The sequence below is a fragment of the Nesoenas mayeri genome (assembly GCF_963082525.1).
Source record: "Nesoenas mayeri genome assembly, chromosome: 18".
Classification (NCBI taxonomy): Eukaryota; Metazoa; Chordata; class Aves; order Columbiformes; family Columbidae; genus Nesoenas; species Nesoenas mayeri.
Genome location: NC_137566.1, coordinates 12,204,543 through 12,226,628, shown reverse-complemented (window position 1 = coordinate 12,226,628; position 22,086 = coordinate 12,204,543). Strand labels below are relative to the sequence as shown.

The 22,086-nt window shown below is 59.2% G+C and overlaps 2 protein-coding genes across 3 annotated transcripts in view; one reads left to right on the top strand and one right to left on the bottom strand.

Moving 5' to 3' along the window:
* Positions 1–5,220: 5,220 nt before the first annotated feature.
* OLFML2A (olfactomedin like 2A) lies at positions 5,221–12,120 on the bottom strand (the record flags this gene model as incomplete). Its single annotated transcript, XM_080355990.1, has 8 exons — positions 5,221–5,822; positions 6,052–6,237; positions 6,368–6,601; positions 6,716–6,974; positions 7,107–7,292; positions 7,416–7,523; positions 7,734–7,997; positions 12,055–12,120. 8 exons carry the CDS (start codon positions 12,118–12,120, stop codon positions 5,221–5,223), a joined length of 1,905 nt encoding a protein of 634 aa, XP_080212116.1.
* A 763-nt stretch (positions 12,121–12,883) lies between these two features.
* The window catches only part of NR6A1 (nuclear receptor subfamily 6 group A member 1), a 62,825-nt gene continuing 53,622 nt past the window's right edge, over positions 12,884–22,086 (top strand). For both annotated transcript variants that reach the window (XM_080355976.1, XM_080355975.1), the window contains exon 1: positions 12,884–13,040. In XM_080355976.1, coding sequence (XP_080212102.1) covers positions 12,974–13,040 — 67 coding nt within the window. In that variant the 5' untranslated portion in view covers positions 12,884–12,973. The remainder of the gene's footprint in view (positions 13,041–22,086) is intronic.

Below are 22,086 nucleotides of genomic sequence, written 5' to 3'. Positions count from 1 at the left end.
GCTGTGTTTGGGCTTCTCTTCTGGAGAGACGTTCTGTTCCCCTGTGCTCCTCCACAGCGTGTCGCAGGTGAGCCTGGTGCCTCTCGCTGACGCGGAAGAGCAAACACAGGTCGGGTTGGAAGCTCCTCTGGAGATCTCTGGTGCAACAGGCTGCTCAGAGCAAGGCCACCTGCGAAAGTAAATCACTTTGTACAACTTTTCAGGTATCTAATGGGTGTTTCCATTACAACCTGCTGTATTTGTTTTGAACCTTTTCTCTGCAGCCCGCCTGGCTGTTACGGGGGGTGCCTGGAGACCTGTCCGGGGGCACCCTGCTGTGCTGCTGCGCTGACCCTGCGTGGCTGCAGACTCCGGCCCTGGCTTTAGCACCAGTGTTGGCGGAGCCTCAGGGCCTCCAAGGCTCAAAATGTTTATTTTTCCCTTGTAGCTGAGGCTGTCCCTCGGTGTTAGCGCAGACTTCCCAGGGAATGCTGTTCTTCAGCAAATAAATAATTTCCAGGGTGGGGATGAGGCAGGAGGAGCAGCCGCTGGCTGCGGGCATGGCCCAGGGCTGATGCCACCGCGCAGGGAGCCCTGGCCCTGTGCCCTGGCGAGCGCTCAGCAGACCAGATGTTCCTCGTCCCCGCTCCCCAGCACAGCGGGCACCGGCCGGGTGCAGGTGGTGTCCTGGGAGCTGGCAGGACCTGCTCCTGGGCCTCATTCTGCAGTTCCCTGGGGGAAGCAGGGAGCTTCACCAGAGCGCAGAGGCAGATGTGAGTCGTGCAAGGTGTGGGTGGGAAAGTTCCGGCTCCACCTCCCTTGGCTTGTGTTTGCTGCGATGGACACAAGCCCCAGCCCTTTGACGCTCCTGGCATTGCTCCTGTCGCCTCCCTCCTCCGAGATGGCTCCTTGGCAGCTCTCCTGAGCACCAACACTGAGGGCTGACCCTCGTTTGCACAGGCAGTGGGACATGGCAGGACACACAAGGTGCTGTGGAGGCAGGACAGGCAGGGAGCTTGGAGTGCCCCCCACCGCACTGTGCCACCTGCTGCCCCCACGGGCCGGGGCAGAGGAGTCCCACGTGGCTGCCTGCGAGCAGCGTGTCTGGGGCATCAGGCTGACAACAAGCCCCACGTTGTGAGCGCCCGGCCCAGCGGGGAAATGCCGCGTCCCAACAGCCACGCGGGCGGCTCAGGTCTGCCCGGGGCAGCCCCCGCTCCCCGCTCTGAATGCCCGTTTTGTTGGCTGGGCTGGGGGAGGACTCAGCACCGCGCTGCCCCGGTCTCCTGCTCCCATGAATACGGGCAGTGTCTGGAGCGGGGGCTGCCCCGCGGGGCCCTGCTCCTGCCGTCCTGGGGGCTCCCGGACAAAGGTGGCCCTTGGGATCCAGGAGCCAGGGCTGCTGTGTGCTGGGGCTCCTGGCTCCCTGCCAGCTGGGCTGCGCAGCCACAGGGTGGTGGAGAAAGCTTCTGTGCCCGGGAGCAGAGCCTGGCCATGGGAGCAGCCCATGGGCAGACCTTTCCTTCCCCTCGCGCTGTGCCGTGGGGCACTGCTGGGGAAGGGGTGTTTGTGTGCTGCACCCACCACCCCGAGGGGCTGCCATGCCCGTGGGGCCGGGGGGTGGTTTGGAGCTGCCAGCAGTGAGCCTGGGAACCAGTTTCTGTTTCCACTGGTGAGTCAGCAGCAGCACTGCCAAGGCTCATGGCTTCCTACCTTCTAGGGGAACCTCGCCGTCCACGTCCTCCCGGGCTCCCTGCTGGCCCTGGGTGCGATGGGCTGGCGGGTCTCAGCAGGAACGTGCCCATTGTGGCGAGTCGCTGCCCCGGCAGCCACAGCTTGGGGAGGGGAGCGCAGAGCTGCCCCAGCAGAGCGCGTCCTGCGGCGCTGCCGCGGTGCCGGGAGCCAGGGCACGGCCCGGCAGCGGGAGGGAGAGGAGCGGCACAAAATGCCTTCCTGCCCTGTGCTGCCAGGGTGCCGGCGGCAGGGACCGTGGGGAGGGAAGGATCAGGGAGGGCAATTAAAACAGATCCCTGTGACACTGGGTGCTGCTGGCTCCGGCTTTGAAGCGTTTGCGATGTGGGCGCAGCCCCAGGACTCGCTCCCACCTGCCGCCAGACGCACATCGCCTTGTTCCCCGGGTCACCGGCCCCGGATGTAGATAAGAATGGAGGGAAGGGCCCGGTTCCCCTGTCAGATGCTCTGAGCGCAGCCGGTCCTGCTCCCAGCCTGGCAGCCCCAGGGCGGGCGGCTCTCGGCTCTCCATGGCCAGGGAAGGGCTGTGTGGCTGGCACGGGGCCCCCCGTGGGACCAAAACTGCAGCTGAGGGGGTTTGGCTGCACCAGCTGAGGCTGCCGGCACCTGGTGGAACACAGACCAAGGTTTTGGTGCAGCCACAGTGGGTGCCAAGGGACAGGCTCTGATGTCGTGTGGAGCGGGGCTGGCGGCAGCGCCGTGGCGGGGCTGCTGCGGCCAGCGGGACCGCCAGGACCCAGGCCAACCCACCACAAACAAACAACCCAGCCGGTAACTGAGACGGTGGCCGGGGGGGCTTAGGGCTTCACTGCCCAGCCTCACCGGAGCGGGTTTTCGGAGAGAGGGCTGTGGCGCCAGCACCACGCGCCCATATGGCCCCAGCCGCCCTTGGCGTTGCTGTCACGGGGGCCTCGGGCACCGCAGCCCCTCAGCATCCCTGTCTCAAGCTTCATTTGCTGCTTGCTGCTGAACTGAGAGATTTTAATCTTTTAATCACGTTATGAGCCGAGGTGGTGCCGGCCACGCACAGGAGGAATGTCTGGAAGTCAGCAGCGCCCGGCGCGGCGGGAGCCCATCCTGCCCCGCCCGCGTGTCCCCACCATGTCCTGCTTGGGGACCCCCGTCCTCCCCAGCCCGCCTCATCTGGACTGGGACCAGGAGCAGAACGTGGGACCAGAAACCAGGACAAGGACCCACTGGGGAAGCGCTGCTGGGGCTGGAGCCCCCACCACACGCAGATCTGAGCCCGTCCCCGCGGGCAGCGCTGGGGGTGAGGGGGGTCCTGTGTGTGCCAGAGCTGCCGAGTCCGGCAGTCTTGAGACTGCAGCCTGCCGCTGGCTCACCGTCCCTGTCACCCTGCGTCCCCTGTTTCACCCTGCATCCCTCCGTGTCCCCCACAGCGCCCCGTGACACCCCCTCCCCAGCTGCCCCTGGTCCGCAGCTGAGCCGGTGCACGCAGCCGCAGGTTTCAGGGGCACGGCCAGGGCAGAGAATGCATTTCATGAGATGTCTGTCATGTGGATGTAATTAAAGCTTCTCGTTATCACGGTGTTAGCGGCGGTGAGGGGTGTGCTCTCAGAGGGGTGCTGCTTTTGCAGGGGGCCCCACGGCTGCAATGAGGTGATGCTGCCCTCCAGCCACGCGGGTTTAATTACCCCTGTCCCGCGTTCTCCTCCTGCGGGGAGCGAAGGGGCGTCCCGCAGCCCAGCCTGGCAGAGCCACGGCAGCCCCTGCGAAGAACAACAAAGCCCTGGAATTAGAGATGTGCTGGGAGTTTACTTTACCACAAAAAAATGTCAGAAATCTGTATTGTTTGGACAGGGATTTGCTGGGGATCGCTAGATAAAAGCCTGGCAGGAACCCAGCTAGGGGGAAGTCAGCCTGCTCCTTTCTCGTGGAGGGGCTGTGCAGCTGAGCGAGGGGGCAGCGCGGGGCTCGGGGGCCAAAGCCTGGGCAGGGGCAGGGACGGTCAGTGCCGTCGTGAGCCAGAGCAGGACCGGGGATGCCAGACTGCTTGTGCCCAGCACCAGCTCTGGTTCTCAGCCGTGCTGGGTACCTGGGACATTGGACTCAGCTGCCTGGTGACGATTCTGCGGGACGAGGAGCTGGGCCGCAGCCCGAAGGGACACCCGGCCAGTGTGCAGGGCTCGCCGGGGCCGAGGGCGGCTGCCCTGGCAGACACGGGCAGGAGCGGGGCCGTGGGGGCTGCTCTCACAGACCCCCCAGCAGCCCCTCGCTTGCCAAACGCCGCAGCAGAGCCAGGGCAGCTGCTCCGGCCGTGCCCACGCGCAGCTGCTCTCCGCTGCCGTCCCTGCGCTGCCGCAGCCGGCTCCGCTCCCGCGGCTGCTCGGGCTGTGGCTCAGACCTGGAAACGCCAAATCCCCTTTACTCCAGGACCCAGCGGGGCCTGTCCCTCCAGGTCTGCACTCGCGGTCACCGGTCCTTGTGCTTCCCAGCCTGGGGCTGCCACAGGACACGAGGTGCCCTCCCTGGGCTCGGTGCGGGGAGCCGCGCCAGCCAGGCGTGCAATGAAGAGCAGCCACGTGTGCCAGCAAACCCTGGGCACAGCTGGCCACGGGACAGGGACAGTGAGTGCCCGCCCTGCCCGCTCCTCCCGGCCCGGCTTCGGGAGAAATGACAGCACATGCAGCCCAGTTCCATATCTGTTATTTTTTTAATACTGTTCACGTCTAAAATGACCAAAACCAAGCCAAGTGCTCCCAGCCCCTTGTCCTGCAGAGAGCAGGAGGGCAGCAGGGTCCCCCGCCATGCTGGGTGCAGGCAGGGGTGCAGGCTGCTCTGCGCCTGCTGCCAGCAGAGGGGATTCCACCCAGCTCTGGTGAATGCATTTAAATAAAAAGCTAACGAGCGGCAAAAGCAAAGGCATGTTAATCACGTCTCCTAAAATAGCAAAGGGCAGCTGCAGCTGCTCCTCCTGCCCCGGCCCGAGGGGGCCCTGGCCGCACCGCGGCAGCTCGGGGCAGGCACGGGCACTGGGCTGGTCGGGCACCGGCACTGCTGGCAGCTGGTGGCTGCAGCAAGGGAGGGTCCAGGGGGTGTGGGGATGTGCGGGAGCGGTGCTCAGGCCGGGTGCGGTGCAGGCTGGTGCTCGGTGCGGTGGTGCGGGGCGGGTGCTGCCGTGTCACTGGTGGCACAGACCCGGCTGCCTCCTGGTGCCGCGGGGATGTGGGGCTGGGCTCCTCTCCCGCGTCCTCAGGAAGGCAATGCCGGCCGAGCTGCCGGCTGTGGGGCAGCCCCATGGCCCCAGAGGCCACGTTGTCGTGGGGGTGTCTGCTGGGGGCTGCCCTTCCCTGCAGCCGTGCCCCGTGTGAAGCAGGCACGGTGCAGGAGACGGGCATGGCGGGTGGGAGGGTTTGGGTGGAAGCCGAGCGCTCACCGCAGCCCTGGGCCAGCGGGGGAGCCGGGCTGCGATGGGACCCCCGGCCCAGCATGGCGGGGGGCAGGGGCAGCTGGGACGCGGCCGAGCGCTCAGACCACGAAGCGGAGCCCGTACGTCATCTGATGGCCGTTGTCCCAGGCGTAGAGCACCTTCTCCTTGGGGTTGTAGTCGACCTGTGTGGTGAAGGCGTACTGGTTGAGGAAGGGCAGCCGCAGCTCTGCCTCCGTGTTCGTGTGTGTGTCGAAGGCGTAGGAGATCTGCCCTTCCTTCTGGCTGTAGGTGTCCACAGCGTAGAGGATGCCGCAGATGATGAAGCAGTTCCCATAGGCGTTGCGCTTCAGCCCCGTCTTCCAAGTGGTCTCCTTGCGCACCGAGAGGTCCCCGGGGTCCAGTCGGCTCAGGACGATCACCTCCTGCTGCGAGTAGTCATCGTCCACGGAGGGGTAGATGACCCAGAGCCCGCTCTCGTCCACGGCGAAGTCGATGTCCGAGTGGCCCCTCCACTTCCAGGGTGTCGTGTCCTCGTACACCACGTCATGGAGCAGCGCCCAGCCCGCCACGTACCGCTCCTTCAGGTCGTATTTGATGATGTTCTTGGTGAAGGCGCGGTTGTAGTAGAAGGCCCCCCGGTACACCACGTGCCCCGTGCCGATCCAGTTGTAGGGCAGCTTGTAGAGGTTGCTCCAGCGGCCTGCGGGCGGGAGAGGCGTTGGGACCCCTTGCAGCACCGCGGTCCCGTGTGTGATGGCCCAAGCACGCTGGCAGCAGCAGGGCACTCGTGTCCCCCTTGCTGCCCCACGGGTGCCCCCCTCCAGCTCCCCACCCACTCCCAGGCCAGGAGCCAGCACAGCCGGTGTTGCCCAGTGCTGGGTGCCCACCCGGAGCAGTGGACCCTGTGCCTGCTCCGCCCCAGCCCTCACCCTGCTTGAAGTTGTCCAGGCTCCTGAACTCCACCAGGCTGTTGCCGTAATAGTAGTTGGTGACGTAGATGCGGTCGTCCTTGGCTGCTGGGTCTTTCATCCAGGCCCCCTCGTTGCGCCCGTAGCTGTGGTGCTCCGTGGGGGGCTCCACCGACTCGATGGTGCCTTCACACTCCACCTCCTTCACTGGGTACCGAGGAGGAGGAGGAAGGCTCACCCCTGCCCCATGCAGCGGGGCGGGGAAGCCCTTCCCTGTGGCAGGGCTATCGCTGGCCCAGCCTGACCAGGGTGCCCCCCCAACCCCCCGCTCACCCACCTCTGTTTGGTGTCTCGGGGCCCCCAGTGCTGTCAGCCCCCTGCCCGAGGGCGGTGCCGGAGGGGCTGCGGGCGGTGGTGCGGGGGGACAGGGCGGTGCTGGGCGCAGCCGTGGTGCTGGGCACGGGGGTCTCCGCCGGCACAACAGCTTGAGCTGGGGTGCCCTTGACTGGGGGGGGCGGGGGGTCCCTCTCCTCCTGCCGCTCCGGCACAGCCGGCCCCCTCGCAGGGCTCTCTGCGGGGAGACGAGTTTTGGGGTCAGTGTGTTTGTGGGGGCAGCCCCTCGCCCCCCACCTCGGCAGGAAGGTGCCCCAAGGCCCCCGCATCCCTGCCCCATCCAGGGACTCACCGCGGCCAACAGCCCCCTCTGCTGCGCCTGCCTGCCCGGCCTTGTAGTAAGTGATGCCCCGGACCAGGGTTTGCTGGTGTGCTGATGGCTTGGGCTTGGACGTAGGCTGCGAGCCCGCCCTGGCCTTCATGTTATCCTTTTTGGGCTTCTCGGGCTTCAGCTGCTTCTCCTTGGGTGCTCGGGGAGCCGGCCTGTCCCCCAGCGTCTTGCGGGTGCTGGGGTACCGTCCCACCTCCTTCTCTCGGCCGCCTGCCGTGTCCTGGGGGGCACAGCCTGGTCAGACCCCTCCCTTCCCCTGTCACCGTGCTGGGCAGCAGGCAGGGGCACCAGCCCTCGGCTGCGGCGTGGTGCACCCCAATACATTCATGGGCGCTGGGTCCCCGGGGGGTACCTGTGCCTTGCTCTCGGGGACAGCAGCAGCGTCCTTCTGCAGCAGCTGGTAGCCCAGGTTGGAGATCTCCTTCTTGATGCTCATCATGATGTCGGAGTAGTTCTCGTAGCGTCTCATTTGGTCGCTGAGGTGCAGGACACTCTCCTTCATGAAGTTGTTCTCCCTGCTCAGGTTGGTCTTGATGGTCTGGAGGAGAGGAGAGATGTGGAGCCCCACAGCCCCATGTGGGGAACCCACAGTAGCACCGGACGGTCCTGAGCAGCCAGCCAGGACACGCCACAGGGATGGCGCCCACTGGGGCTCACTCACCTCCTCCAGCGTGTTCATCTGGTTCACCACCTTGCTGATGTAGGAATGCACCTTCATCAGGTCCATGCTGTAGAGCGTTCCCTCCAGCAGGTCCACCATGGACTGCAGCTGCAGACAAGAACCGGGGCTGGGGCACAGGGCAGGGATGCACGGCCGCTGCGGATGCCCCCACATGTCCCCGTCCCCACTCACGGGGTGCAGGAACCACACCGCTCTGCTGCCCCGGGACCTGCCAAGCAGGGACAGGCAGCGTGGGCTCCTGCGTGTGGGGAGGGGTCTCTGGCCCCCAGCTCACTGTCCCACCGCGCCTGCAGATACCTTGAAGAGCTCAGGCGCCTGCTTCTTCAGCTTCTCCATCTTCCACTCGTTCTCGCAGGGGTTGAGTGAGGATGGGGGGGCAGTGCAGGAGCACTTGCAGTCGGCCCCCGAGCTCACCGTCTCCACGGTGTAGAAGTCTTCCACCCGTGCGCTGCCGCTCCTGACGCGGCTGCAGGCGTCCTTGCTGAGCGGCCGCAGGATGCACTTGCAGCGGCAGTCGGAGCCCTCCGAGGTCATCCGGACCTGGTCCGCCTCGCCCAGCGCCTGGGGGAACACGCAGCGCTGGGGTGGCTGGTGAGCCCAGCATCCCGCCCGAGCCAGACCAGGGAACAACGAGCAGGGACAGCAACGAGGAGAGCCAGAATCGCCCTTGTCCCCTGCACCCACAGCCCTGAGCCCACACAGGGTCCGTTGTTCATGGTGACACGCAGCCACCTCCGAACGAGCCTGGTTCCTGCAGCTCCCGCAATGGCCCCAGGCACACACTCAAGGGCTCCCTTGTTTCCACACATGGCCCTGACTCACGCGACGATGGAGCCCAGGGTGCTTTTCAGTTGGTTTCTGCAGATAAGGAACTGTTCTCCCCCCACTGCACTTGGGAACAAGGCTGCGGCACTGCCTGCGTGCCAGGCTGGGGGGCTGGGTCCCTCTCCCCCACCGCCACCAGCTGTGCACCCCTGGGGGACATCTGGGCTGGCAGGAGCGTGGCCAGGCTGTGCTAGGTGCCCCGTGTGTGGGGACGCGCCTGCTCCGAGCACCCGGGGGGTGGGAAAAGGGGAGAGGCAGCGCGGTGACCCCGGGGACAGGGTCTGCCCAGGGGGACTCTGACTCACCCTGGGAAACAGATCGGTGGCAGAGCTGGGAAATGAGCTGAGCACTGGCTCTCCCATCCTCCCCGAGCACAGTGTGGGAAAGGGCAGAGGCGCACAGGGCTGATGTCCCGCCTGCGGCAGCACCCACGGCCACACAGGCACCTTCCCGCCTGCACCCAACCGGGCTGATGCGCTGGTGGCGCCTGGGCAGCGGCTTTCCCTGGCAGTGTCCCCCACGCAGGGACCCCCAGCTCCCCCCAGCCCCACAGCCCTTCCTAAAGCAGCAAAACCTCCTGCATTTTGCATTTCAAAAAAGCCTTTCCCTTTCAAAGGGAAACGAAGGTCCAGCTGGGTGAGAGGAAAACACCAGGCGGCCCAGAGGGCTGTAAATGGAACAGCATCTAATGAAGCTCTCGGCAGGGAGCAGGACCCCCTTCCCAAACACCACCTCTGCAGCCTCTCACACCTCCCTGGGCCCCCTGCCCTCCCGATGGCAACGCTGGCTTGTGCAAACAGGCAGGACAATTCACAGCCGGGCGGCGAGCCGCCGGCCCCTTCACACACCCTGCAGCTCCCCGGCCCCGAGCCAGGCTGCTGTCCTTGCCGTGAGCTCTGTCCCTCTGTCCCTCCACGTGCACAGCGCTGCAGAAGGTCCCGGTGTGCACACGCATCCGCATGGGAGCCCTGAACGAGTTCCTGTTGTCCCCCATGGGAGCCCTACGTGAACCCCTGGCTGGGGTGCCCCATTCCCACCAACACCTTGAGCACCAACCGCGGGTGCAGCAGCCACCGCCGCGGCACAGCCCGACCGCGGGGACATGCTGCGGTCCTGCCAGCGGGGACATGTCACGAGCCCGCCCGCCAGCACCTTCCGCAGGGAAGGGCTGCAGCTGCCTGCGCTGGAAGCTCCTTCCCGTGGGAGCGGGCGGCCCAGGCTGCGTGTTCCCTCCCACCAGCCTTGGCAGCGCCGCGGCGGGCGGCACGGCTGGCGCCGGGAACCGCGTGTCCTGCTGAGGTGCGGCACAAGCGGGACAGAACCACACGCAGCACATGTGCCCCGGGCAGCCCCACCGCCAGCTGTACCCACTGCGCAGCACATGGGGGGCCAGTAAATGGAGGCTGCCCTGTGGCACAAAGGGGGAACCTCTTCCCCAGACACCTCCCGGTTCGAGCCATTTCCCTCCTGTGTCCCCGCAAACAGCCGCTGGCCGGGCAAGGTGCAGCCTCGTGGGCAGCCAGCCGGGCAGGCAGCCAGCGGCCCAGGGACCCGGCAGCCACCGGTGCCTCGTGGCCGCCCAGCAAGAGGAAAACCTGCTCCCCTCGGGTCAAGGTGTGAGGGGGTGCTGGGGGCCAGGGGGAGACCGTCTGTGCCTTCCCAGGACTGTGTGCGCCTCGCTGTGCACCAGCCAGGGCAGCTGCCTGCCTTCACGCAAAATAGTAACATTAAACCTCGTTCTGCCTTTTAAAAGGCTTCCTTAAACAGGAACCGTATGTCCTATTTATACAGAAAAGGCTATAAACAAGGAAGTCTTAAAAAAAAGGCACCCACGCGGTCCATTCTGCAAGGGTCATCCTGCCTCGGTCCATCGGCTGGGTGCACCGGGCTGTGCTCTGACCCGCGAGGGAGGGACCTGCACACCCAGCGCAGGTGCGACCCACGCCCTGGCGGCGTGCAGGTGGGTCGGGATGCGGGGGCACAGGGCAGCCCCTGCTGCAGGCCAGCACGCTGCCTGGCTGCTCGGGGACAAAACCTCACAGCTCTCCAAGAAACCTTTGTGGGGACTCCTGGTGTTTCTTTGCCAGGTCCCTGTATCCCCCTGCTCGCTGCAGACCCCAGCCCAGGGTGCAGGCAGCTGGGTGCTGCCCCTCCTCCAGAGCTGGGTCCCAGCTCCGCGATGAGGCTGCACACCCTGGCTGGCGTGAGACAGCATCCCTGCACCTCGCCGAGGGGTTCCTCACTCCTGATTTTCCCAGCACTGCCTAGTTTCTGGGACCTCTTGCAAGAGCATCCGTGTGAGCATGGAGTTTGTGCCGTTATTTGGAGAAAGCAGGACCTTTGACAATGAACTCTGGCCAGCTTTTAAGCTGTCCTTTGATTGCTGCCAGAAGACTTGACTTGGAGGAAAACATGCTGTGTTGATAAGCACACTGTCGCGCTGCGCGCCTCTCTCACAGCTGCTGGAAGGCATGTCCCTGTCACAGGAGGGAAACCATGTCACTGTCCTCTTCCTCCTCCTCCCAAGCTTGGCACAGCGCATTAGGCACATTCTGCAGCATGGGGAGCCAAGGCAGAGCGGGGCTGGCAGAGCTGCCCATGGCTGATGGTGGCCAGGCCCTGGAAGCTGGCGCTGCTCGCGTGTCCCATGTTGGTCACAGGGACACAACCACGCAAAACACTTGGTGGCACACAAATGCCCACTGATGGGATCGGATCCAAACAGCAAGAACTGGAAAAATACCTCCCAGTACAGCAGGCAGCACCTGCAAGGAGGGACAGAGGGAGGTGGTGACAGCACTGCGTGGGTCCATGGGCTGCAGATCCCAGAGTCTTTCAGACAGCGTCACCCTGAAACCCTCCTGGGAACCCTAGCGCGGGGCTCCCCCCGACACCACTCCCCGCCAACTGTTGCCAACAACAGCTGCGTTTTCATCTTGTGCCATCAAATGACTTGGAAAAAATCTTGGCTTTTTAACGCTTTGGTGATCCTGGCATCATCGCCCTTACTCCCTGGGGGCGGCTCCCACCACCTTCCTTCACTGTGGGTCCCCATGTCCCAGACCCTGGGCTGACCTGGCTGCAACACGGACCCCACGGGAGAGTTGCCGTGGGGAAGGCTGGACCCGAGGGCTCTCGGCCCCACGGGAGGGCCCGGCTGCCCCACGATGCCCCGTCCCGCGCTCCTCTGGGCTCCGCGGGGGAACCTTGTCCGGGCTGTTCTTTCTGGCACGGAGACGCTAATTGCAGAGCTCATCACTGCAGCGCCGGGGTTTGGGCACCTTCCAACCCCCCGACACATTCCCCCTGCGAAACCCCCGCAGCGTCGGGCACCCAGCACCGAACCGCACCGGCCTCGCCCGGGACCATCCCACGCTCCGGCTTCAGCTCCGTGGGCTGAGCCGCCCCGCTCTCCCGGGGGAACCAAAATCTGTTCCTGCAGGAAAACACCAGCTCTGCCCGCCAGAGCGGGGAGCCCGTGCCCGGGGACGCGGTCTTCGGTCCCTGGCGCAGGTTGCCGTGCGGGTGCTAGCCCGGGACAGGGCTCACGCTGCCCGCCCTGCCCGCGGGGCTGCCGGAGTGCTCGGGCGCCCCCCGCCCGCTCCGCCTTGGCACCCCCCGGGGCCCGGCCGAGCACAGTAGCGACGGCTGCCGCCACCGGGGCCTTACCGGCACCGCCCGTCCCGACGGCACCGGCCCCGCAGGGAGGGGGCGCTGCCTCCGCCCGCTCCCGGGCACCCGCAGGGGCAGGGTGGGTGGGCGCAGCCCCGCTCCCGGTCCCACCGGTGCTTACCGTGGCGGCGCCGCGCGCCGCGGCCAGCGCCGGGAGCAGCAGCGCCGGGAGCAGCAGCGCCCGCATGGCGAGAGCGGCGCCGAGCGCCTGCACCGAGCGCCCGCTCCGCCCGGCCCGGCGACGGGGAGGAGCCGCCCGCCCGCCCGCCTGCCCGTTCCGCCCCGCCCCGTCCCGTCCCGGCGGCGGCACCGGCCCCGCGAACGGCGCCGCGGGGGCGGCGCGGTCCTGCCCGTGAGAAGCTGGCTGGTGCCCGCCCGGGGCCCTCCGGCCGTTCCCTGTACCGGGGCCGGCTGCTGGCCCGGACAGGGCTTTCCGGTATCCCGGGCTGCCCGATGCCCCGTGCCGGGGCTGCCCGCTCCCTCCCCGGGCTGCCCGGTTACTCCTTTCCCTGGCTGGCCGATCCCGTCCTCGGTCGAGGCGGGTGCCCCGGGCGATTCCCTCTCTCGGGGTGCCCGGTGCCGCGCTGGGGTCGCCCCGTGCTGCGGGCAGCGCTCCGGGCTCGGGCGGCGGGTGCCCCCTAGCGCCCCGCCAGCCCCGGTGCCCCGGCCCGGCCAAGCCCGACGGGAGCCGGGCGGAGCCCAGCGGGGCGGTGCCCGGGGCGCTCGGACCGGCCGGGACCGGCGCCACCGCACGGCCGGGCCGGGGGCGGGGCCGCACCGGGGGCGGGGCCGCACCGGGGGCGGGGCCTGCCGGGCCGGGGGGGCGGGGCCAGCGGGGCGCGGCGGCTCCGCGGGTACATCCGGGCGGCGCGGGGGACTACGCTTCCCGTCGTGCCCCGCGGGAGGGCGGGGCGCCCGGCCCGAGCGCGGCGGCCGCAGCGGCGGCTCTGGCTGTCAGCAGCGCCCGGAGCGGCCATGGGGCAGCGCGGCCGCCGGGGCCCCTGAGACCCGCCGCGCCCCGGCGCGGCCCCGGCGCCGCCATGGAGCTGGAGCCGCCCGCAGAGCTCCCGGAGCCCCGCGCAGCCGCCAAGGGGCCGCCCCGCAAAGGTGAGTGGAGCGCGGGGTCCGGCCCGGCCGCGGGCGCCCCTCGGGGCCGGGGGCGCGGGGGCCGTGTGGCGCGGGCCGTGCCGGAGCGCGGTGCCGGCGGCCCCGGGGGCTGTGCCCGCCTCCCCTCCGCCGCCTCGCCCTCCCCGGCGCGGCCGGCGGTCGGTCGCGTCCGCGGGGTTCCCGGCGGGGCCGCGGGGCTCCCGGCGGCCGCAACTTTTCTTGGCCGTGGGGCACAACAAAGGGCCGCGCCGGGCGGCGCGTGCTGCCCGCCCTGCCCGGCGCTCCCGGGCCGCCGCTCGGGCGGGCTCGGCGGCGCCGGCGCTGCGGGGCACGCGGGGCTCGCCGCTTGTAGCAGGTTCCCTCCTGGAGCGGGGCTGCTCCCACTCGGTTACCCTCTTTCCCCAGGAGAGCGGGGTTGTGCCCGTCTGACCTGTGTGCGCTGCGGTCCGGGCGCTGCCGCGCAGCCCGGTGCCCCGTCCGCGCCGGTGCCGCCGCTCTGGGCAGCCGGTCGGTGCCGGTGCCGCCGCGGGGCTGTGCCGCCCGGCGCTGGGCGGTGGACGCCGCTGAGCCGGCCGGGCTGCTCGGGGGTTTATGGGCACCATTTGGGACGCTTTTACACTTCAGTATGCAGAGCCTGCATCTGCACTTGAATGTCCCGGCCAATTTTTATGGTTTACAATTGCATTTTACCATCTCAAGGTACCCTTTTCTACAAAGGATTTGCTCAGACAAAAGAGGCTTATCAGGCTATGTCGCTGGCATTTGCTGGATAGAAGCACTACCGAGATACATACAGAGTGCTGGCAGTTACAGGAACGAGTATTTCTATAATTACCCGGAAATGTAATTTTGAATTGTGTCGCTTTGTGAGGATGCTAGAAATAATTTATCTTCTCTTAATTAAATGATGCTTTTTGTCCTTAAAATTTGTTGAAGTTTCTGACTTGAGACGTGTCTGTTCCTTTGGTGTCCTTAATAATGCAACAACATTTACACTTGGTCTGCATTAACTGTTTTTCCCACATGAATGTGGGATTTTTGGTGAATCTGTTTTGATTTATCTGATTACTTTTAGGAACTAGTTGTGTTTTGCGCAGGTACTTCATGTGATAGATGCTGCGGTTGGTCTTTTGAATGAATGATGTAACAGCCTTTTACTACTTTGCCTTAAAAAATGTGAAATAGTGGCAGAGTGTTGAGCCATTGCTTGACCTTCAGTCTCTGTAAAGCCTGCAACAGCCGGGGAGGAGCAGAAAGGTTGGGTTAGTACTTTGTTGGCTTATAAAATATCTGCAAATGGTAATGGAAAATGAACAGTTTTTACCATTTCCCCTTTTTAAGGAAGGTTCATAGCACTTCTGCTGCCTTGAAGTATAGCATCTTTATGGGAAGTTAAAATTGTGTGGCATATATATAGAATATATATATACAAAAAACTAGCATTATATTCTTCGTGGCTATGTTAAAATCATTAATGAGCTTCAGCTCTGCATGTGGTTTCTGTGTTAACCCTGAGTAAACTGCTGTAAGTTTATTGGTGTCTTAGTGAAAGAAGCCTCAGAATAACTTTGAAATGCAGTTTCATGATTTCATTTCAGCGGTTACGGTGAATTACAGCCTTGTTATTTGAAGGGGCATTTGATGTTCTTAGAATACAAGATGATGATTTTCTTTTGCCAATTTGAGTACATCCCCTTCCACCTAAGAAACATATTTTATCATTGTGTAAATTAAAGGCAATGAATAAAATTAATTCATTTTAAAATAATTGGGTGTTCATTTTTCCTGCACCACTGGCAATTATTTCTCAACAGGGTCCCACTTAAGAGCAGTTTCCTTGTAGCTTCTGTTGACATCTTTTTTTCCCCTGTGAATGAAACATGATGGCTTTTACAGTTTTAATTATTTTATGTTTTAACTAAAGCCACGATAAAGGAGGTTATATGGAATATCTTTGTGTGGTATGATATTGGAAGACAGATTTAAGTATCAGGAAACCACTTGAATTTTGTGCTCCTTTAAAATGAGCAGAGTTTAAGCTAGGCAGATTGATCTGGATGAGCTCCGTAGCAGAGAGAAGAGCACAGAGAATGTGAAGTTTGCAAAGAAGAATCCCCCTGCTTGGTCCCTCCTTTTCCACAGCCTCCAACTCTGCTGGCACACACTGACGTTTTTAGTGGCTCTTTATGCTTGATTGCTTTGCATCTGATGAGATAAGCCTTTGCTTAACAAAGACGAGTTCATTGATATAGTTAGGTCTTAGTTGACTTGCTATAAACATTTCTTTGAAGATTTAGGAAGAAAAACAAATGGAGTTGTCGAATGGCAACGCTGCCGAAGTCAAATGTCTCTGAATAAACAAGAAGCTGCAGTGTTATTTTGGCTCATACTGGCTTTTGAATGCAGATGGCTCTTGCTTTTGCAGATAGTAATAGAAAATAATAAATAATAGAATTCTGAGCTTGGCTCTGTGATGGGAAGTAAAGAGACTTGTAATTTAGGAGGAACTTCAGTGTTTTGTTATGATTTGATGGCAAGATGGAAAAATGCCTCTTGGTGTAAAGCTGGAATTTGGTATTGATGGCCTCTGTAGATCATTAATCAGGAAGATGGGTTTATGCCTTTTTGTACTAAACCCGGGTGGTGTATGTTCAGCAGATGCGGCGTGTGTTGTGACACTGCACCAACAGCATTTTTTCAGGGTATAAATAAGCTGTTTTATAGAAAATGAGGTAACTTTTCCATCTAGCAGATTTTAATTGTTGGGAGGCAATAGTCATCTTTCTGTCCTGTCTCCACCAAGTCACTTGTGGGGTTTTTTTTTTGGTTGGGGGGAATGTGCAAGCGCTTTATTAAATGACTGTTCGACTCTTAGGTGGTGGCAGCTTTGAACAAATGCATTCACACTGGCATTCTCTGAGAATGAGAGCACAGTTTATCCTGCTGATAAACTGCCTATTTAAACAGGGCCTTCAGCAGTGTAATCTGGTAATTCTAATGAAGTCATTTACATAGAGAATTGGCCCCGGTTTCATCAGCTGGCTGCTGGGGACCAGCGCATTCTTCCCTCCAGCTCTGTTAAACTGGCCTTTTGATCCTTCCCTTTTTTTAGCCCTTAAGCCGGAGTGGTTATCACTTTGCACAGTTAATTGAGAAAGGGAAGTTGGGAGGCAAGAGGACCCTTCGAGCTCTAGCTTTAGTCTAAATTATTACAGCTCTAATTACCTAATTAGAAGATGTCCAGATTTTATACATTGATAAAAATGATTCTGCACAGATTTTGTTAGAAAGAGGAAATGCACCACCGATAGGCTACCTTTGGTGAAGTTCTTTATTGGTAAATGATTACCAATAACTTATCTTAAAAGCAGTATGTGTCTGGAGAGTCTCAATTCTACCACAGCTCTTCGATAAGGAGGCTTCATTTACAAAGGGTGGACCCGTGTCCTTCAGAGAGTATAAGTTACACGTCTACCTCCCGTTGCCTAATCATCCCTGTTATAGGCTTGGATTGGTGGTGAAACTTAACCTTAGAGAAGCATCTGGTCAGCGTGAAGGATTTTTTTAAGCCCTCTTTCCATTTGTGGATGCACCAGGAAAAATCCTGATGAATTAAGCAGGGCTCCAGTGCCAGGCTGACTGCAAACCGCTGCTCTGGACATACCGCTCAGCTCAAACTCCATGCAAGCTTTAAGTATTTTTTTGTGGAAATTTAATCCAGAATTGTGAAGCCCTTGGGCCGTGTCCCGAAGGTGCTCGGTGTGCCGGTCCCTTGCCTATCAGGCAGTGTGTGCTGTGCAGCGCTGTGCACGCTGCGTGCACAGTGTTTATCGCTGGGAATTGGTTTGGAGCCCTTGTCATGAAGCCAAGTGATGAAATGATGCCTGTCATGGCTGTAGTAAAAGTATTTGCAAAGAACTTCTGGTCTCTGGAAGTTCTGCTGAACACCAGCTTGTCCTCCAAAAGCCCCTCAGTCTCACAGCTGTAACTCGACTTTATATTGTTTGGCAATACTTACCAAGAATTATTCCTAAGTATATTGTTACTTTAGATGTCCTATTTATTTAAAGCACCTGTAAAATGATCATGAAAGTTTAAGTCTTTACACAGCAGCAAAGATAAACTGGTGGCAGGAAGAGCTTTTGCTGGTGGTATTGTAGGAGGTGGTTGAAGTTACAGCTGTTGTGGCTGTTGTGTGGTTTTGTGATCCTGTCCTGCAGCTTGCAGCCTTGCGATGGACGCCGATTAGTTGCCTTTTGTGGTGTCAGGTTAATCAACTTCTTGAAGGCCCATAAAAGCTAACTGGTATTCTATTAATGACATCGTGTGAGTTGAAAAGCCTGTGCTGACTGTAAGATGCTTAGAGATGGGTTTGAAGATTCATAAAACCGAGCCAGCACGTGAACTGGGAAATCACATCTTAGCCTCATCATTGCTGCTCCATTAGATATTTAGTTGGCGCTTGCCAGCCAGAATGCTCTTCTGAGCTGTGAAGCTTTCTCTTGGAAGTGTGCATGTGTATCTGAAAAGCAAAAACCCAGCTCGCACAGCCCAGGTCCGATGGCCCGTTGCAGCGTTTCATGGAGTGAAGGCGCTTGGTGCCGGTGCTGTGTACCGAGCCGCTGTTCGCAGGAGCGAGTCCAGGGTGCTCACTCGGCGCTCCTGCTTTGCCCGCTGGCTCTGGGAGGCTTTTCCTTGCCCTCTTCTGTTTTCCTGCTTACCTGGAACGTGCTGTGTGGCTCTGTCACCTTAACACTTGAGCTGACCTTTAGTATTTCACTTTGATTTACATAGTGCTCCGCTCAGTGAACTGTCCCTATCACAGGATGATATCCATAAAAATGACACTTCCTAGTCTTGAAAAAAATCCCCAGGCCCATTGGGGAGCTGTGAAAAGGACACCCAGCGGGAGGAGAGGCCCACGGCTCGAAATATTCATCAATCATTTTCCTGGCACCAGGAAACCAATCTGCTCTTCTAAGGGACAGAGCTTCATCAATCACACAATGTGGGAAATGGAGATCGCTGGCCCTACCAAAAATGTCCCTTCATGTTGACAGAGTAAAAGTGTTTGTGCTTATTCACAAGTAGTAACTTACACCCCTGGTATAAAGGACTCTGTCTTTTGTAAAAGACAATCGGTAAAGAAAAGGCTTTAATGTGGTACAGGCAACCCGAGCTTGAACTAAAGATTTTGTTTCCAGTGATGATCTGTGTTTTGCTTTGAGATTTTTCTTTACCTTTCTGTGGCCCATAGGTGAAGGTTTTGTCCCCTATATCCCGGAAGCCGCAAGTACTGCAGCAGGGTATTTTAAAATTTTGTACTTCATGAAAGTTTGAAATAGTTTCTATTTCAAACTGATACTTGGGAAGAAATGTCCCTCGGGATGCTTGTCCTCTTTTTCTATCTTCTGTTAAAGGAATGTGTAGATATATAGGTTGCCCAGTAATAAGTAAATGGTAGTTGTCAACCTCTGTTGGATATTTTACTGTAGCAAGTGGAAGGGGTTGTTGGAGTTCTTTCCCAGTAAGATGCTCTAGATTGGAACAAGAGAGTTGTTTATAACTTTGTTCTGTGGAAACCTCTGCAATAGCTGCTACATAAGGAATGCCGTAATACTTACGGTAAAACAATTGGCAAGTAGATTGCTAGAATTCTTTCCCCAGGAAAACATCTCCTGTGTGTATGGTAGGAAATAAGACGCATTGAGCTCGTGTGGCTCCGTGGTGCCTGAGGAACGTGTGGGTGGTGGCGGAGCCGGGGTACCCGGCGGTCCAGAGCTGCTCCCCGTTCACCCGTGTGCCAGACCTGGCTCTGCTTTTCTATTTCAATAGCTACAGAAACTGGAAACAAATGGTGGAACTTTAAAAAATCTGGCACTTCTCTACAAATCCTGTCAGGAAAGTGCCAGTTTTTCCTGGGTGGGGGTGGCCAAGGGCCTTCAGTGGCTTCCCTGGGGCTGGGAGGGTGGCAGGGAAGGGCCGGGTCCCCAGCACAGGCTCTGCCCCGCTGTCCTCATGGAGAACGTGAGTCAGGCCCCGACCCGTGCCCAACATGATGTGCATTTTCCTGGCATGCAGCTGTCTGCTGCAAAGCACCTTTGAGCAACAGTTACTGTCCAGCTGCATCCTGTATCTGCCAAGAAAGAGCATTTCTGACCCTGTACTTGAAAAGCACTGCATCAGAAATAGTCTCGACTTCTCTGTCACTGGTGTTTAATACATGTTTAAATGCCACGCTGGGCTGGTGTGATGGCCGTAGCAAGTCCTGGAGGACATGGATGGGGCTGGCAGTGCCCAGGTGGGCCAGGCAGGAGCGGGACCCTCCGCAATGCACGTGTGCGGCAGCTGATGACAGCAGGGAGTGCTGAGGTGAGAGTGCTGCTGGTTCTTAGTGTTTTCTGGTTAACATATGAGGCGAGAACTCAAGAGTCTGTGGTTTGTACGTATGAAGATGTCAAGTGTTGAGACAGTTGCCAGAGATGATATGGGAGCGTGTGCAGCGGCGGAGCTGTGCCCTGCGCAGCCTGGCACAGGGACCGGCCGCCTCGCGGTGCCAGCGCGGCAGGAGCGGCGCGAGGACAGGCTGGATCGCTGCTGGAAGCTGACACAGCTGCCGGGCGCTTATCTGCCGCTTTGTTTTATAGAGTTTTCTTACTTTATTAATTCAGCGGAGATGTCTGAACTGATACACTGACAATTGTCTGCAGCAACTTGCTTGGTTCTGTATTTATTGCTGCGAATGCTGCCAAGAAACAAAGTATGGATCTGTGTTTTTGAGAGTGCTGTGCCTGTGCGGTGTCCTGCTGTGGCTGGCTGGGCCGAAGCCTCAAAGACTGACCCATGGGTCAGGTCCCATCCGTGCCATGGCCTTGCAGAGGGGACAGTCCTGATGGTGGCACCAAGCGGTGCTTTCCCAAGGGTCGCTGTGCTGGATGAGTGCTGCAGTGTCCACCTGCAGAGAAACAGGAGCACGAGCCCTAGCACAGGGATTGCAATTAAGCTGCAGGTTTAAAAGCATGTTAGTGCCTGTGGCTCTGCGGCTGGAGCACGCTCTCCCTGTGCTGGGGCTGTGCTGATGAGTGTGCCGTGGGGCTCACGTGGATCTCCAGCAGGTATCACACTGCAGCACGGGGGCTCTTCCCTCGCCCCAACACGAGACTAGATCAGCCTGAACTGCCCCTCACATGAAATGCTGCCTGACTTCTTGCAATTTGATTTGAAATCATCGGCTCTCTGTAGTGTTTGTTCTGTGCTTCAGCATGCTGAGGCTTTCAGGAGAGCACAAGCAGCAGCTCCTGGGCGCTGGTTTGTTCTGAAGTGCCTTGCTGCTGGAGTGCACACTGCACACCGGCCCAGCTCCTGCTCGCTGACCGTGTCCGCAACCATCTCGTTTCAGTTGAGCATCACAGGAATGTGCTGTACCTAGGCACTTGGAAAGCTTCTTCCCTGTAATGCTGTTTTAATGTTGCTTATACATTCACGAGTTGATTTTGACGATTCAGTCTTTCTGTGCACGTGTGGTAACAAGGAATCTTGTTTCAATGTGTAGTGCTTACGCCTATTTTTCACATTGTAAGATTTGGTCAAGATCCTCCTCCCGAGCATGATTCATCCTCTAGTAAGTACTAGTTGGCCCTCTGATCCCCGCTGGCGCGGCGAGCCGAGCGCTCGGCGCTGTCGGCAGCGCGGGGCTCGAGTCTGTTGGAGTTAGCTGTGCTGTTACTGCCACTGATTAAGATTTGAAGATAAATGCTGTGAAATCAGTTAACCTTGAGGTTAGAGCCAAAAGCAGTTTTCGGACACATGTTCTCGGTGCTTCTCAGGATCCCGGTGTCAGTGCCACTCGTGCGCTAGCAGCTGGATTCCAGGGGCATGGTGCCAGCTTTGTGCTGAAGGGTCCGTTTGCAGTGGTGTTTCTATCCTGATGTGCTGCTCGGTGTCTAGAACCACTCACCTCTGGGAACACCGGCTAATCTGCAACATGATTTCCGGCATATTCTGTATGTCATCATGTGCTATTATTTATCAGTAGATGACTATTAATCTGGGTTGATGTTAGCTTCTAAAAAATATCAGCAGAATATCTACTTTTGTAAATTCTCAGTTCTATTTAACAGAAGTCATTCTAGCAGACTTAGTATTTTGCTGTAGTAGTATGGCTTGCATTGGCCAACACTTTATCAGTGATCAAAAAGTAAATACAGAATTTCCCCAGATTCACAGAATGGTTATGCAATTGATCTTTCAATATTGGAGCGGTCTGGGCTGCCCGGTTGGCAATATCCTGTTTGACCCAAATGGTACAGAAGATGCACAGTGTCACGTCTAGGGACAAAGACAGCATGCCTGTGGAATGGGGCGTTGCATGCAGAGGGTGCTGGCTGTGAACACATGGAAACGTTTATGAGTAAGTGCCTGTTGTTGTAATGCAGTAGCAAAAGGCACTAATGTGGTCCTTTGGAAACTGAAAGTAGGTCTTTTATGTTTACTGCTTATCTAATACTGACAGCGCTGCATTGGAATGCTGATAGTGTAATGCTGCATGAAACTCTGATGCTGATCTCTTAAAATATTGTAAATTGCCCAAAAAGATTGAGGCAGCTTGATCGTCTTGGCTTATTGAGCTTATCAAAAAGATTGAGAGTAATTACCTGGCTGTCCCGGGGGCTCCGAGCGGGTCCCTCGGTCCCCCGCGTGGGCCAGGACTGGCTGAGCTCCAGAAGTGCAGGATGCTGCTGGGAGTCCAGGCTGTAACTGTGGTGAAGCTGATACCACAGCAACACGCATCTCTTCTCTACTTTGATTTTTGTGTCTCGGGAGGCATTTCAGGAATCCTGTGACTTTTGATGGCATCAATAAATCAGATACCATGCGGACAGAATTTTACTGGAATGTAAACAGGCATTTTGTTTATTGAGGGATACAGTGCAGGTATAGCTCTTCAAGTATGTGGAGCATTAAACTGCTATGTCTCCTTCCAGTTACGTTGGTAGGCAGGAACTGTGGTTGTTTTCCATGTCAATGGAAATAATTCAAAATATTT